At 44.3% G+C, this 16,614-nt stretch overlaps 1 protein-coding gene across 6 annotated transcripts in view; it reads left to right on the top strand.

Moving 5' to 3' along the window:
* The window catches only part of LOC122573677 (protein trachealess), a 137,849-nt gene that overhangs the window by 106,373 nt on the left and 14,862 nt on the right, over positions 1–16,614 (top strand). The window contains exon 1 of one of the 6 annotated variants that reach the window (XM_043740375.1): positions 2,315–3,140. The exons of 4 other annotated variants lie outside the window; for them this stretch is intronic. In XM_043740375.1, the coding sequence (XP_043596310.1) occupies positions 2,992–3,140 (149 nt within the window). In that variant the 5' untranslated portion in view covers positions 2,315–2,991. Of the gene's footprint in view, positions 1–2,314; positions 3,204–16,614 lie in introns of those variants that run through there. One more of the 6 variants, XM_043740374.1, reaches the window with a different exon arrangement.

Here is a 16,614-nt window from a genome sequence, read left to right as displayed (position 1 = left end):
TTCGAGATTTTGAAATTTCATAAGATTACAGCAATCTGGGTAGAAAAGATCGCGACGAGAAGAACATCGAGCGAATTCATGAAACTTTCTTTCGGAGTTACGATGTCAAAAGCAAATATCGCTGTTAACGCAACGTTGACCCTTGCTGGATCAACTTGCTCGTATCCTGGATATCGCGGAGCGGGTGCGGCTGACGAGGATCGTAGATACGAATCTGTGTTTCTTGAGAGATTATAGGTAGATACGTACAGGGTGGTAGAAAAATGCGTTCGAATGTTTAAGGATAGATAATTGTAAGGCTCTAATGAACGTGTACGGAGAAGTTGATATTCTGTAGAACTAGACAAAACTACCAGGTGCATTATTTATCAACGGTTTAAAATTTTTCTTAGTCATCGTAGCCTTAGTCACGGACAAAGGCCAATCACGGTATGTAAATGTCGTCTGTGAGCATTATGATTAGACTGCGGATGATCTTTTTAATCGTGTCTGCATAAACACCCCATATCTGTTTTACTGTTCTGATTCGTTCTTCGACCACCTAAACTCTGCCAGGTACTCGAATAATTTTTAACACCTTGGATAAATATATTTTCTCGTCAACTATACTACATATTTATCGTATAATTCTACCATTAAGTTGCGGAAGGAGCGTATCGAATAGTATATAGCACTACGCGACTAATGAAAATGAAAGATGGCGTCAAGGAAGGGTGTGGGTGCCGCAGTCAATTACACGTGTAGCGAGTCTCCCACCTTGCGGGCAGAAACGCGAAATAACGCAGCGTAGTGGTTATTTTCACCGGTGTCTGACGAGGCGATTTTGCTCGCCGTTCGTGTCGCATTTCGTATCGATTTCTCGGCTATTTTATTACGTGTCGTGCATTCTCCGGCATAATTGCATAAAGACGCTGCGTGAGATAAATCGACGATCGAATCGGCGATTGAGTAACAGAAAAAGTCGCGGTTTATGAATAACCATGAGACAGGGCCGATTCGCCGTGTCTTGTGTCGTTTCGCCGTTGCTCCCAAGTTAAACGGAAATAACAACGCACGTTATTTCTGCCATATCGAATACGCTTCCTATTTTCTATTAGCGCAACCTTGCGATTTCTATTCAGTGGAACGAGCGTGCATGGTGTTTGAAAATTTATCCAATGCGATGTTCTAGAAATGCTATTTACAGAGAGCGAAGTGACTTTAAACTGTTGCATGTACTAAAATCGCGATATACGTTCCGAACGTAATTTACTTCATGATCGGCTTCATGATCGCGGATATGGGAGAAAATGATCTCGCTTATTTTCTTAAAAATCAATGCGATATAACTAGATCCACGATCTCTGTGACGGAAGCAATTCAACGCATCAATACCGGCGGACGCTTGGAAAACAAAAAGAAAGCCGGTCCGTGATGCAATTTGAGCGTCGAACAACTCCCACGTGACCGTTTTAGCAATGGCAGCTAAAGACTGCGACGAAAAAAAAAAAAAAAGAAAGGAGAGAAGGAACTAGCGTGCTCCAAAAAACACGTGATTTTGGTAAAAGGAAAAAAAGAAAGACAGCGTCACAACAAGCGGCTGAAAAAAGGAGAGGAGAGAACGAAAACAGGTATCCTAACGCGTCCATTCATTCCTCGGAAGATCGATACGAAGCGCACTATGCCCGCTGTCGAATAACGCGAATTCGATTATTCTCGTCGATTCGGAGCACTTTCTGAACTAAAGCAGAACGGAGAGGAGAAAAAGAGGGAAAAAAACGGAAAAACCGGGCAGCAACGGACGATAGCTCGTCGGCGAAAGCGGTGAAAACTGCATGACACGGCAAGGGTTAAGAATCGGCAGGCGCGCACGTGGCTCGCTTACGGGCCACTTCCGGGGAACGTCGCCCTTGGCTCGCGACAAGGTAGTCTCTCCCAGGTTCGTAGGTATACGAGCCGACCTCTTAACCATCCGGCAAATGTCATTAGCGGCGGTGGGCGGGGCCTACGCGGCGACCGAGGTAACCGCGACCGCGACTGTGTGCGGCGCTCGCCGCACGGCCGCTCTGTCTGTCAACAAAGGGTGCAGTGACGCAAGCAGGTCGAGAGAGAGAGTGCGCCGTGTCGGTGTCGCGGCGGCGGCGGTGGTAGGCGTGGCAACAGAGCGTGACCGCGGCACGCGATTTGTCGAACCACCCTGTCGTGGGCGGGGCCGTACCGCCCGCCACTCGGCGCACGCTCTCGCGCCCTCTTTCTCGCTCTTTTTCTCGCCAACGAGATCTGTCTCGCTCGCCCCGACAGGGCTCGCGACACGGCTCACGTTACACAGCCGGTACAGTCCGGTCTAGTCTGTCGTTCGGTCACGAAGCAGCCGTTTAGCTGTCTGCGACCCCCACGTCCGTGGCGTACATCGGGCGCGTGATTCGAGCGATCGAAGGGACCGTCCCGTCGACCAGGACCCGTAACAGCTGGTCCACGACGCGAGAGTCCGAGAGCTTAGAGTTGTTGACACGCACGTGCGCGCGCGTGAGCTCTCACGTCGTATCACATATAGACACGGACAACGATACACGTACTCGCGTATTCGCCCCGGTGGTGTTCCTTTCGTTTCTCTTCTATACGGTATATCGGTTTTCGGGGCTCGAACAACCGCGTGCGAACAACCCTCGATGCCGACGACGTTCCGGTGGTTCGACGACGATGACGCGGGAAGAGGACGGGACACGCGATGGACGATGATGCGCGATAGAATGTGACTATCGTTTCGTTTGGTGTGACCGCTTGTTGTTTGGTGTTGTTGCGTTTGGAACGCGAACTTGTCGTTGTCTGCCTGGTGGTGTACTCGACAGACGGCGCGCGGCAGTGTGACAAACAGTGACCTACGATAATCTCGAAGAGAAGAGAAGAACGAAGAAACGAACGAAGCAAGAGGGGAAAGAGAAGGAAAGAAAGAGGGATAGGAAGGAAAAGAGAAAAAGGGAGGAAAGAGAGAGGATAGAGAAAGAAAGAGAAATGTTGCCGTATCAGATGGCCATGGATTATGGGGGCTTTCAACGACAAAGCCCGGTCGGGGTCGGTGTCGGTGTCGGCGTCGATGTCGGCGGACCCCATCAAGGGGCCGCTGGGGCGCTCAACATCAACCCCGCGTTCACGCACTCCTGGTTCGTACCGGCGGACCTCTGTGTCCCGTACAAACAGAGTCAGGGTCCTCTCCTCGAGCCAGGGCATGTTGTTTCTCTTATACTTATTTTTCTTACTATCGTATATTTTAATAGACGTCTTACAATTATTAGTAGTTAACGTTAATAATCTTATTCCGACGTTACGATCTACCTAGCCCTTTCGATGCGACGGTAGGGGTGGGATCGAACAAACCAACAGGGGTTGAATTCCTGCCGGTTGACGACCCTTTGGGAAACGATACCTCAAACGGGTGACGGGGTCGTCGTTTAGATCCCGTAATCGCCATTGTTTTCCTGCCAAACGAAAGGGTCGCGACGACAGGATCCATCGACGAACGGTTGGTAGCTTTGGCGAACAAGAGGGGAAACGTTGTTTTCGATTTGTCGCCTCGCAACTGACGAGAGCGTTAATCGCGAGAGGGGTGAAACGCGTGTCTGCGTTCATGGAGGAGGCGCGACCCTCTTCAGACAGGTCCAACCCTTTCCCGCCGTCGACGAAGATGTTCGCGGTAATTTGTCACTCGTCTTATGAATACTGGTCCTTGAATTTCGTAAATGCTTAACGAGTGGATTTTGTCAAGATTTCGTAGAAATAATCAACGAAACTTCGATTATCGCATACACCTGTACATCTTTGTCTAATTATTTTTATTTAAGAGAAGGATAAATCGTTACCGTGTATGGTTCGATAGCTAATTTTTTAACAGAACTGCCAATCGGGATTCTCCGATTCTTTGTGTAGTTAATACACGATTACCAAGATATTTGTCAAATCTAAAGTAGCATCGGTTCGCAATATAGCAGTCATTGTGGAAGTATGCAATGAATTATTATATTATTTGGATATTTTTCAAGGATGTTGGTATCGTGAAATCAAGTGCAGTATGTCACGTGAAACAAAGTTTCTAGAGCTTTCTATAACGATGCGTTTAACAAATGATTTCGTGAAAGTTGTATGACGGATGATCGGCTACAGCGTACATTATACATATTTTATCACATTTTACGCTCGTACGAGAAAACAGGTTGGACTAAGATGACATTTCATTGATTCGTCAATAAATTGTGCCACTTATCGGTTTCTAGCAGCGAAAGGGCTAGAGATGCGTAGCAAACTGCTCTCTCGAGGTAGATCGCGACGATTTACTCGTTCACTTAACCATAAACCATAAAATACTTCAAACACGACTTTTATCTGTTAAGGAAAGACACGATAGTTACCAGTCGATACATTTTTACATATACAGAACTTCCTTATTAAAAAGTATCAAACTTCAATCGATGCACAGAGTATTTCCGACTTCGTTCAAACTGGAAATTTTTCTCAGTCGTCCGATAATCCAATCGCTCAAAACCTATACTGATCAACCTTGAAACGATTATTTATGCCGTCTCTCTGTGTAACAAATTACCTAGGTAAATAATTGATTTCTCGAGAAATTGGATTCTAATCGTGTATCCAAGCAATGAAATTGCCAGTTTATATGTGACTTCTGAAAACCTGAATTGATAATATCCATCGTATCGATTCGTTTGAAGAACTGCCTGCTAACCGTATAATTTATATTTCCTCCTACGCTTCATCCTTCTCTGTTTCTTTCTCTTTTGATTTTCTTCGTTCTCGTACATTTTTAAGCATTCTAAATATCGAAGCTAGAAACACTGTGTGCATCAAGAATCAGTTCGAACAAATTTCCAGCGCGGTGTCCAGCCAGCGCGCGAGTAATGTCTTCTTCTTCGAGCAATCGATTTCCCCGTCGATTCAACGTCGTCTTCGTCCGTCGTCTCGACGTTACGATTCAGACAACGATAGACATTAATATGTGACATACGTAGAGCGACAATGACGTCACTTGAGGCTATGCTGTAAATAGTGCGCTATAAAGTTGATGTTCTAACTGTAAATCATTCCTCGCGCGCAGGATGTCGAATTTTTATCAGGCTATCAATCACCGTCTTCGTTGGAGAGCTCGCACCAACGGTGTGATAGCGTTCGAATATTCCTTTATTTTTTTTCCTACTTCGATCGAACGTTCCATCTGTCTTTCTTCTATTCTTTATTCTTGTCGAAGGAGAAATCGAGAAAAGAAATCAGTCGAACACTGATTGAATAATGAAACGACGTAGAACTACGGAGGGAAAAAAATGGTAACGAAGGTGAATTTTGCAACGAGAATCGAATATCCGCGGTTTCGTTGCTTCATCCATCAATTTGCATACGTATCCTCTGTTTCCTCTTTTTTTCGCTGGCATACGCGAACCACGAGTTTTTAATGGCGGTCGCGCGAAACCCACGGAACAAAGGAGTACCAGTAAATCCAGTTTTCGCTTCGATTTATAAACGAAATTGTATAACGCGGCGCCGCCATTCGTTCGTCGCGCCGGAAACGAACCACTGCGTCCAAATGGTTCTGGACGTCCACGATGTATCCCATGGATTCGATCTTTCTGTGGATCATCGATCCGCAAGGGTTTGATCATCGTTCCCTGGTGTGAAACTAATTTCGCGTAGATTCGCTTGAAATCGATGAAACGACAATCGCGGATCATTTTGATTTGAAAATTTATAGTTATAGCGGATACGTGTTCTGACGGATTCAAAACATCAAACCGATTAAATATGTAGGTAGTTTCGTTTGTCGGTGCAGTTCTTCAGAACACGCATCCTCCTTACGCAGAATGGCACTGATTCTGTCACTTATTGTCCTATTGTAATTTTCATTTTATTTGTTCACGCGAGTAATCCTCGTTTTCCGTAAAACTGTACTAACATTATCTGTGAATTCGTCCAATTTTCAAGTTGTCAAATTCAACCTCGTGATTCCCTCTCCCCAAAGAAGAAAAGAAAAAAATAAAATTCAAGGAGGATCTGGAAGGAAAGTGGTCGCGTTACGAGGGTTAACAATTTCGGCGATATATAAAAGTGGTGCACGATTGCCGATACAAACGCAGTTACGTAATTGGCCAGTTATTAGGAGCAGGCCCAGTCATCCTTTTTCCCTGCTAATTGGCACCATCTTCGTATAAATGGCATAATGATATCTTTTACGCATGAAAATAACGTGTTTCTTGCTTCCTCGACATTCTTTTGGACTGTGAAACACGATGTTCAAATATTCGTAAATTATAGGTCACGAGCTATTAAAGCAATGGCGATGATTAATTAAAATCAAACGGTAGAGAGAATCCTCTGCTCCTGTTTATTTCTTATCTTCCTTTTTCTCTTTCATACAGCGAATAGCGCGAATTTCAGATTGGCAAAAGAGAAGATCTCGATTATGTTTCGTGCGTACGAACGATTGTAATGAAGCTTTACGAGCCTGTAAAGTGGCCGAAAATATCAGCCACCCAAGTTTTTTGCCGGTCGAGATATGATTTTATAGGGTAATATCGTTCCCCTTGTGTTCTTTCCGCGCTGCTATTATCAACCTAATAATTCAACCTCTGACAAGCGGAAAAAGACCGTTTCCGTTTGCGCCTAGTTTCGCCAAAGGCTTATTCATTTGTAAAATTTTAACGAATTATGCGAGCCTTGCTCACTGTATATGTGTTTAATTGTTTTTCTCAGCTTGAATCCATTCAAGACTGAACAATGGTTGATACGATATTCCCATTCGTCCCGTTACTCATCCGTTTCTTCTTGGTCTGGAATTTCGAAAAATTACGTTCTTCGTTCGTCTGGATCCTTCTTTCATCCGTATCGATAAAACACAAAAGATATGAACTCGTTCTTCGTCTATAAAATGCGAACATCTGTTCTATTGAACATATGACTATTGAATCTTGTACGAAACAGAATAGCGAACGATATATCAAGACTACAATGATATCCATCGAGGAGACACTGTCGATAATGATCGTAGTAAAACACCGTTGTTGCTGGGAAACAACGGATGGCAAAATTTTCCCTAGATTAGAGGCGATCGGATACTTTCTACCACGAAACTTCCAATCTTCCAAGAACCATCCCTTAAACAATCATCTTCCGAACGAAAATCTCTGTATCTCGCTTCTCACCCGAGTTTTTACGATTCTACCGCTTCGATTCGGATTAGTTTTACTCCATAAACCGTTGAATCAGTTGGAGGTCGAAAGCAGACAAGGAATCTCTATTTTGACACATCCTCGTCAAAGTGGGCAGGGTGGTCGGTCAGGTATCTACGCTGCCGAAGAAGAATTCGTCGGATCCCTCGGTGAAATAGCGTCGCCGGTAGCTGGTCCCAAGAGAGCTCTGTCACAGCGAGTGGATAATGGGAATTGTGATGGGTGGCGTTGGTGGGTACAGAGGGTTGAAGGCTGGTAAACCGATGGTACAGATGAGTACGTCACGCCACGGCAGTAAACCCGATACGATTAGAGAGGAACGCTGATGCTGACGGGGCATCCCGGGGAGCCGTCAACACTACCTTCGTATTTTCAACCCCGCCCTCTTTCCATTATTCCTCGATGTTCGTTCTACGGATCCGATCACCACTCTGGACTTCAGCCCCGTTATTGCGCGCATAGTTAGACATACCGTGGTAGCCATAGGAGGGATGAAAGTGCCTTAATGCAGGACGAATCGCAGGATCGGTCCTTGAGATGCCGAGAAACCGACGGTGCTTGATTGGAACCGAGGTTGCGGCTGCGGGCATTTCATTTGATTTTTGATTTTTGATTTTTGTGCTTGACGCAGATGCGGTTGAACTTCCTTTAAACCGTTCGTTTGGAAGGTAGCACCAGTCGCGTTTGGAGAAGTTGTTGACAATTTCAGTTCCGCATAAGTAGAATTATTGAAGATCTGTTTAGAATCTAGAAGATCGGTTTATTTCAACTCCTTGCTTGATCGTTCAATTGATCGTTTACTGTCATATCAAGCACCGTAACAGCTTATTAATGGCTTCATTGGCCGATTTTATAATTGTTCGCAGAGTAATTGATTCGTTTTACAAATTTGACCAGTTGTAGTGTTTGACTCAATCTTTCTTAATTATGTTTTGTAAGAATTCAACAGCGTTCGTCTAACGAGAATAATTGAATAATTTATGGCAAATATTGTGGGAAAATTTACCCTGACACGTGATAGGTATATTGAGAGTAGAATAGGACTGAAATTGTCTGACCAAATTAAAGATAGACAGAAGCGATAAGTTAAAAGTTGTTATTCGACTAATCGAGTAAATGGATGATAAAAATTTTCGAGTAATATGCTGCTATAATTATAGCTCAGCGAGTTAATGGCTAGATTGATAATATCAAGCTTAATATTTCGTCTGACTACGTACAGTCACGTTTCACTTTCATACTCGACGTTTCCAGAATGCTCGGTGTATAATTACGATTAATCACTGTACGATAGTATATTTCCTCGCGCTTTTTCGTTAAACGCAGCTATCGAAAATCTCATTCTGCTATTTTTCAAATATTGCTCGATCTCAAGGTAACATCTTACCGACATGCTTATCGTTATCAAATAAAAGCATACTAGGACAAAGAGCAGTGACCGCAAGTTCTGCCTGAGTTTGGCGAGGGTGTTGCCGTTACGGGCCTCACGTTCCCGGAAGTAGGGACATGAGAATGTCCGGATGCAAGTTGTGAACGTGAGACCCCTAGGAGACTAGACTCCAGCTTTCCTCGTGCGTCAAACTGTCGATGATTATTCGAGACAGGAAGTCAAACAGGATTTTTTTTCGTATGCAGTACGACACTTTGAATCGTTTCTAAATTTACGTCAGATTTCACGCGTTGAAATCGTTGACGTAACACAAAATTACTCGAAACAAGAATTCTTACGATTCTTACAACTCGACTGCGAATTAAAATTTTCTTACAACCATTTACCTCTTATACCTGGCTGCGAAATTCCAGACGAAGAACGTCTTTAAAGAAAGACTTCGAACGTTATAAAAGATCGCTAAAATTACGGCCGAACCGCCATTCAGAATTTCCCTCTTATTCGTTCACTTTCGTGTCTCGTTCGAAAATTCGAGGCGCCGCCATCGCGTGGAATCAACGCGTATAGCAAAAAGCCCGAAGTAACAACCCCAAAGACCGATAGATGTCCCGAGTGAAAGGGGATGAATCAAGCGCGTCACCTCGGCGTCTAGTTTTCGGAGGTCAGTACCGGGGAGCACGATCAAGTATATCGAGCGTGTGTCGGGTCGTAACGTGGCCACTATCGAAAATGCAAAAGGGGTTCTTCCGGCAGAGGGAGAAGCTACGTTTCGTCCGAGTCTCCGAGTACGTTTACCGAAAGTTCTCAGGCTCGACCTCCGCCCGGACGCATCGGGAACCACATCACGTAGACTTTAAGCCCTCCCTTATCTGCGCGTCATCAAGAACCAACTTCCCTCTGTCTCTCTATCCGGCCTCTCTCTGTCTCTTTTTCCCTCCGTTTCCCTCTTCCCTGTGTCTATATACGCGTGTACCTCTCTATATACGTGCCTTTATACGCGTATACCTCGGAGGTCCACGCTTTTTCTGTCTTTCATACCGTCTTCCCGATTTCTTTCTTCATCTCCGTTTGTTTCTCCTTTTTTCTAATTCTTTTTTCTTTTCTTTCTTCTTTTTTTTTCATTTTTTCTCCTCCTTTCTCCTAGTCGGTGCAGCGTACGCTGATGCGCGCGACTACCTCGTGATTTACATCGCCGGATGTGCTGGGATAATTTAGTGGTTATCGTATTGTCTCTTTTTCCCTCCTCCTTGCTTCCACCATCTCTTTTTCCACGACTCGCCGCGACTCGCTCGTTTTCTTCGTGGCCATGCTGGATGGGGTTTCATTGAGACACCGCCAAGCCGTGGACGAAATATTTTTCCAACAGCGGGCCCTTTTGCGTCCACGTTTCACTCGAATAGGTTAGAATTCGGGCTGAATCGCGGCTCTTAGCGGACGGCTCGTCGCTGATTTCGCCAGGTAGATACGTTAGAAGCGGCTAAAGGATGCTTTGCGAACGTTCTACATGCTTCTGCGTGCTTTAGACTGCGTTCTAGAATGGTTTCTCTTTGAGTTTGATAAGATTCGAGAACTGTGGACGTAGTCTGCATCGCACGTGACGATACGATCGAATTATTTCCCACGATTTGCTGCTAAACATTCGAACGTTGATTTACAGCAAATACGATTATACAGTTCTCAGTTCGAAAACAACGCGCGAATCTTTCGATTAAAAGGATTTCGTTTATCGACGAGACGATGTATCAAAGGTTCCTGGAAAACGTAAGAAACGGCTAACATTCGCAGCAACGTCGGAGGCCTGCGAATTTTCCCTCGTTATCGAGCCGGCCACCGGAAATGACATTTTCTTTGTCGAAGTGGTACAAAAGGCCGGGCATCCGATAGCCAAAAGGGCCGCGAAAGAAAATTATGTCGAAACTGGAGCCGTAACATTAGGAGCATTGTATTGTAGCGCGAGGCTACGACTCCCACGGGAACGGGTAGGGAGGTTTGGTCCTTCTCCAGCTCACGTTCGCTCCTCCATATCGGCGCACACTTGGACCGGAACACACGGACGCGGACGCGGAGAGAAGCGTCGACGGGAATGGGACGTGCCCTCAGGTGGTGCTTCGGACCGGCAAATGAATTGTTTAATTGAATTAGCTCGAGTAGTCGGCCTACCGCGCCCGGCCATCATAATTCCCTCGATGCCTGTTAATTGCTCGCTCTTTTTCCCGTTTTCTTGCTGCACGATATTATAAATAATAAAACCGATAGCCTTCGTTTGTTAGGCTCGGTTAACTTTAAATGTGCATTCCCATTCCATCAAGCACGTGCCCTTGTTTTATGTGCCGGCTTCTAGGTCGAGATTCGGTCACACCGATACGGTTGCCAGAATTTGTAGTGCTGCGAATAAATACGCGAACCAAGCAGACTTATTCTTCGATCCTCTGCTGCTATGTACGAAAATCTCATTGAATATGATTTAATTGTAACAAGTAAACTATATCTATAATATGTTTGTGCGTACGCTTGTCTAAACTTTGTATAGCGATACTTAGTATTATTCTCAGCACCGGTGTTACTTTGTACTGTGGATTTTTCAACACGTAAAGGGCACAGAGCCGCGAATAAAATAAAATTAAAATTATTATGTATGGAATCATTCTGCGCCGTAGTTTTATTGACTTTTGAAACTCTATCGAGAAGAAAGATCGTCGAGGGTGAGTTTGGTGGATGTACAAATTCGTCAGATTTAGGGCGAAACGCTTTTCACGGATAACAGGTACACCTCTAATAGGATACGTGGTAGTTTCGTTGGTTCTGATAATTTCGTTAGGTAAAACGATCACTCGGAGTGATATCGATGAATGTATAAATTTCCTAGATTCGAGATCAAGCGATCTTCGCAAATGGCGATCGCATTTCTGCTAGAGCTAGCTTCGTTGATTCTTGAAATTTTATTAGATAGAACGATCATCCACGTACTACAGAAACGTACAATGGTTTAACATACTATCGACATTCGATCAAACGAATGATTCTTCGATGCGTCAAACTTCCATAAGCCATTCAGTTTTCGCATATTTGGCGTCTGACCAAAGATGTCCTATTCTACTTGAAGCGAGCGTACTCGCAACTGTCGCCTACGTTAGCTATGAAATGCATATGCAAGCGCCCGTTTATGTTTAATCTCGTTGTATAGCGAACATTTTGAACCGCTCGGAAAGCAAAATACTCGAACGTTTCAAACGTTATTTAAATAATATCCATCGAGATGAAACGTTCATTTCGGTTTATGCAGACCGAAGGAGAACGTCAGGATTAAGAAGAATTAGCCCCCACCTTCTCGAGGCTATCATCAATAATTCCGAGGCAACTAGAAATCGGCGGATGAAAAATCCAACGGCGCGGCACCTCGATCGAAAGGATCGTCTCGATAACCTCGTCAGGATCCTCTGCTGAATTATTGATGGCCGGCACTTAGCACGGCCGAGAACACGAGGATCCTTATGTGTCCAAGGCGCGTTTGCCACCCTTCAACGATATGGCTACGGATATAGCTATGCCGTGGCTCACGGGGGTGAAACACAGCAGCGTTCTATCCCGTGTCCCATGGGAACCGCGAGGAGCCCTTGCCTTGGCCCGTTCGACCAGTCTGCCGCCCAATTTCAACAAATTTGACCGAAAGTTCCGCGTAATTTTATTTTCGCACTTCTGCAGACACGTCGGTGCTTCTCGTTCGAGGCTGGCCAGCTTCTAGGGAATACCTCTGGGGAAAAACGGACGCAGCAACCTTAGCCACCCATCCTTCGCGCCTCCCTTTCCTTTATCTTTGCACAATCAGCAGCGGAAGCCACCTCTAATCGCACTTTGGCCCGCGTTCCGTGACCAAGCTCTTCGACGATCGCGTCGGAATTCCTCTTCCACGTTGGCAACGTTATTCGTGTTCTTCGACCTCTTTGATTCTCGGGATTTCAGGGGAATTCTTCCTGATAATATCGAGGTTAATTTTTGACCCCGGGCTAACTTGCAATGGGATAGTGGGACTTGATATCTTGGATTTTGAAAGGCTATTGATCTTTTATAGCGGTCACATTGTTTTAGGAAAAGTGTTATATCGGAACGTTCTATAAATAATATAGTCTTTCCAAGAGTTAGATCTAAACTAGTAGATAACTTAAACTTGTCGCGTAGCGTATGATTTTTTCCACGGTTGATCACACACTTTGGTATAAGATTGCGAAGATGTTTTACAAGTTGATAAGATAAGTAACAGGTTATTACTTGAATTTCGTTTAATCTTCGATTCTAATACGTTCCGCGTTAAATTTCAATGTTGATCGCAACTTGAAGCAATGTAAGATCCTAGATGGAAGGAGAAAAATATTTTTCCATTTATGTTTTCTCGGTATGTAGGTATCGATCAAAGCCTGAGGCGTCTCGTTCTGAAAAGGTATCGTTCATTTCGTTGCATTAACATACAACGAGCAGCGATTAAGGCTGCAGATTTTTTTGCAATTCGAATGCAGGCAACAGTGTTGCCTTGCAAGGTGTTAGAAATAAACTACGTTTAAAATGAGTTTCAAATAAAATAAGTACGCAGTTTTCAAAGATGATTCACGGTTGACACTGACGCGGCATTCTCACGAACAACAACAAACGCATCGCAATTGATATCGCGATTTGCATGACGAATAGGATCGTTGAAAACATTTATCAAAAATAATGTTTCGTCAAAAGCATTAAGAGACTGTTCGAAAATCCAATAGATGGACCGTAAAAGTATTTTAGCAAATTTCACTTGCCAATTTATTTTATTGTTATATCGTACGAGTATTATGGTATTTTTAACGCTATCGTTTCAGTTCGACCGTTTTCTCGTTCCCTAAAACCGTTACAGATTCGACAACGAAGAAGAAAGAAATAGCCCGCATAGGACTGCCAGCCTTTCTCATTTCCACTTTCCAATTGATTATTAAAATTATACAGAATTTCTCCTCTATACGCAATTAGGCGTACAATTACTATGCCACCACTACACGATTGCTATGCAACGCGTGCAGTCGTCTGCGATACAAACGTCCGATGATATATTATAGCGTTTCACCTAGAAACGATGGAAAAGTACCCTATATTTTTATCTATACAGCCACGACAATTCTATCAATCTTTTTATATCTTTCGTCTCTTCCATTCAAGAACTTTCTGTCGTAGAATAAGAGACGATATCGTTAATGTAATTTCTTCGTGTTTGTCATTAAGGTATCTAGTACTTTAGAAACATTCACGATCCTTTCATTGATCTAAAATTATCGTTTTACGAACGAGAAAACACCAAAATTCTCTCGACAAATATATACTCGCGCGATTCAACATCTACGAGCGTAAATAAAATTTCGTCGAAAATAAGAGTAAAAATCAAACCATTTATTCGACCGGAGACATTCGTCGAAATTTACACGTCGAGAACATAGTTGAACGATTTTTTTCTCAGGTGGAAATTCACGAAGAAAGCGATCAGATCCGTGCAGGAGCGACTGTTTGACGTAACTCACGACAGAGTGCCCGCATTTTAGTAAGCATCGTTGCATACGGTCCCGTATGCGATGCACGTAGCACGCTCGTTTCTGCATTCGCCGTCGTAAAAAGTCAGTGCGCGCGACCGTGTTCCTATCCCAAATTCCAACGGAACCCTTGAACCGATACGAGCGGTAAAAAAATTTTGCGTTCGCTTATTGCTCGTCCGACAGGCTGGTTCAACGGTAAAACGATGGGATTCCGCATTAACGAATGATACGGTGCACCACTCGCCCACGTATTCGCGTTAAAATGCTGGCCAAACGACGATCTCGTAAAAAATTCATCGAAGCCTTAAAATTGTATTGCATAATTTCGTTATATTATTGCGCTACATAGACGCGAACAATAATTAAACAACATCCGAAACCACATTGGTCAACTGGACGAAACTGAAAAGCACGCGTCTTCTCCATTTTCTCCGTCTTCCTCTCGACACCAACGATCGCAAATTGCATAACTTGATCCCAGCGTCCGCGAACTTTCACAATTCTTCTCTACGCGACCGCAAACCGCCGGTAAAAATCAACCACCTCCTTTCAGCCAATCCAAACAAATCCAATCGATTCTCGCATAAAGAACCAGTTTAACGCTCTTTAACTGTCATTTCGTCGTACTTTGCCGAGCCCGATCCTTCGGTGCTCCAACTACAAATTACAGCCGCATTCTCGAAAGAACGTGGAAAATAAACTTCCAACCCTCGGAGAAACTTTAAATTACCAGTAGAGGTTCCTCTAACGTATCGGGAGAAAGAATTGCGTCGGTGGCATCGTTGGCAAATGAAATTTCTACCGCGACCGTGTTTTCGAATTCGTGTTCTCGTCCGTCGCGTGCTACGACCGAACGCTAAGACAGAGAAAAGGAAATTGGGGATGGTGCCGGTGATTGTCCCTGTGGGAGCAAGAATAGAAGGAGCTTCTTGCCGCGTTTGTCTCGGGGGTGCGGAGAGACGATGGAAAGTAGCGGCACGCTTGTAAAATGCGGAAACAAGACGGTGACCGAATGGCGGCCTGGTCTTTCCACCCCTTCTTCCAGTCTTTACGACTTTTCAGCGACGCGGAGAGACCATTGTAATGAGGCAACGTCGTGTTCCGGATGGCGTTCGCGCGATCAACGAAAAGGGGCGACCATGGGATCCTCGTTTTACAGCCGTTAAGCGCGATAGCAGCCTAATAAAAATCCCATCTTCTTCGTAACCCTTCCACCCTGGCTAAATGGCGCGTTTAATTGCCGCGAGCTTTCTTCTATTTTTTTCTTTTTTTTTTTCAAACTGTCGATGCCACGTTCTTCGTTAATCGCCAGGGATAAATCTTGCTGATATTCGTTTCTTTCGCGAGTTGAGAATGTTCGGAATTAACGGCCGTTCAATTTGGAGAGAAATCGTTTTACGTTTTGTCAAAGATTTGATGGGAACGTACACGACACAGTAGGTAGCATTAAGTTGTTCCAAATTTTTGAGACGTTTCTTGTGCCAATGCACGTCGAATTCCAGGAGTTTGTATAGACCCGATCGATTACGTAATAGAAATGAATAATAGGGAACGCGTGAAAATATTCAGTTTTATGTGTGTCAAGATGTTTGTTAAAGATCATTCAAGGCTGGAACTGGATTAACGACCCATGTTTAATTCATTTAACCGGCCCAGCACCTCATAAAATTATGAATCTATAATTTAGCTGCGACAACTCTCCGATATCAAAATATACGATACAAGTCTCTCGTGTAATTTCTACCACGTTATTAATTACGATCCGAATCGTCGGTATCAATCGTTCGTCGAACGTATAATATCAAAAGAAATATAGCCAAAACGAGAAAAAAGATGTCGCTATCTTGCCTTAAGAAGGTTCATCCCTGAACAGGTTAAAACGCTACAAAAATCCTATAACCAAATGGATGAACCCGAGCAATAATTTTTCTCGTTTCGGCCGTAATTTCACGCCCGCTGGACCGGAACTTATTTTCACCCCTTTTCACTATCGCGCGAAAATATACGTCGCTGGTCATCATAGGCGTAAGTCCACGATAATCGAACATTTGGATAGAACGAGTGGATCGTCCGGGAACACGGGGACCGATTGCTCCCTGGTTAACAAAAGGTTAATGACCGTGACGAGTAGAGGGAGGAACGGGTTTCGAATAATGCGGATTACGTTCCCATTGGTCAGCGTTTAATGTTTAAATGCAAAACCGGAATCGAGGGGCCGTCCACGGGGCGTGGTTAATGTTACGTCGACATTCACCCAGATACATTCGGCTGGCATGTCAGCAAACACAGGCATGATAGCGTTTGAATAATGTATGCTGGCCGAGCGGGTGGCCGCCTTTGCCGCGCGTTTGCTCTACGATCGTAGCCGCTCGCGCCGCCACGCCTATACTCGCCTATCCGTCTGCAAACTGTCGATACATCGTCCACGGTATTAGTTCAATTAGCTGTTTCGTTTAAAATTAGCTAATAT

This window comes from Bombus pyrosoma, linkage group LG12, assembly GCF_014825855.1.
Source record: "Bombus pyrosoma isolate SC7728 linkage group LG12, ASM1482585v1, whole genome shotgun sequence".
Classification (NCBI taxonomy): domain Eukaryota; kingdom Metazoa; phylum Arthropoda; class Insecta; order Hymenoptera; family Apidae; genus Bombus; species Bombus pyrosoma.
This window is presented reverse-complemented; position numbering and strand designations above follow the sequence as displayed.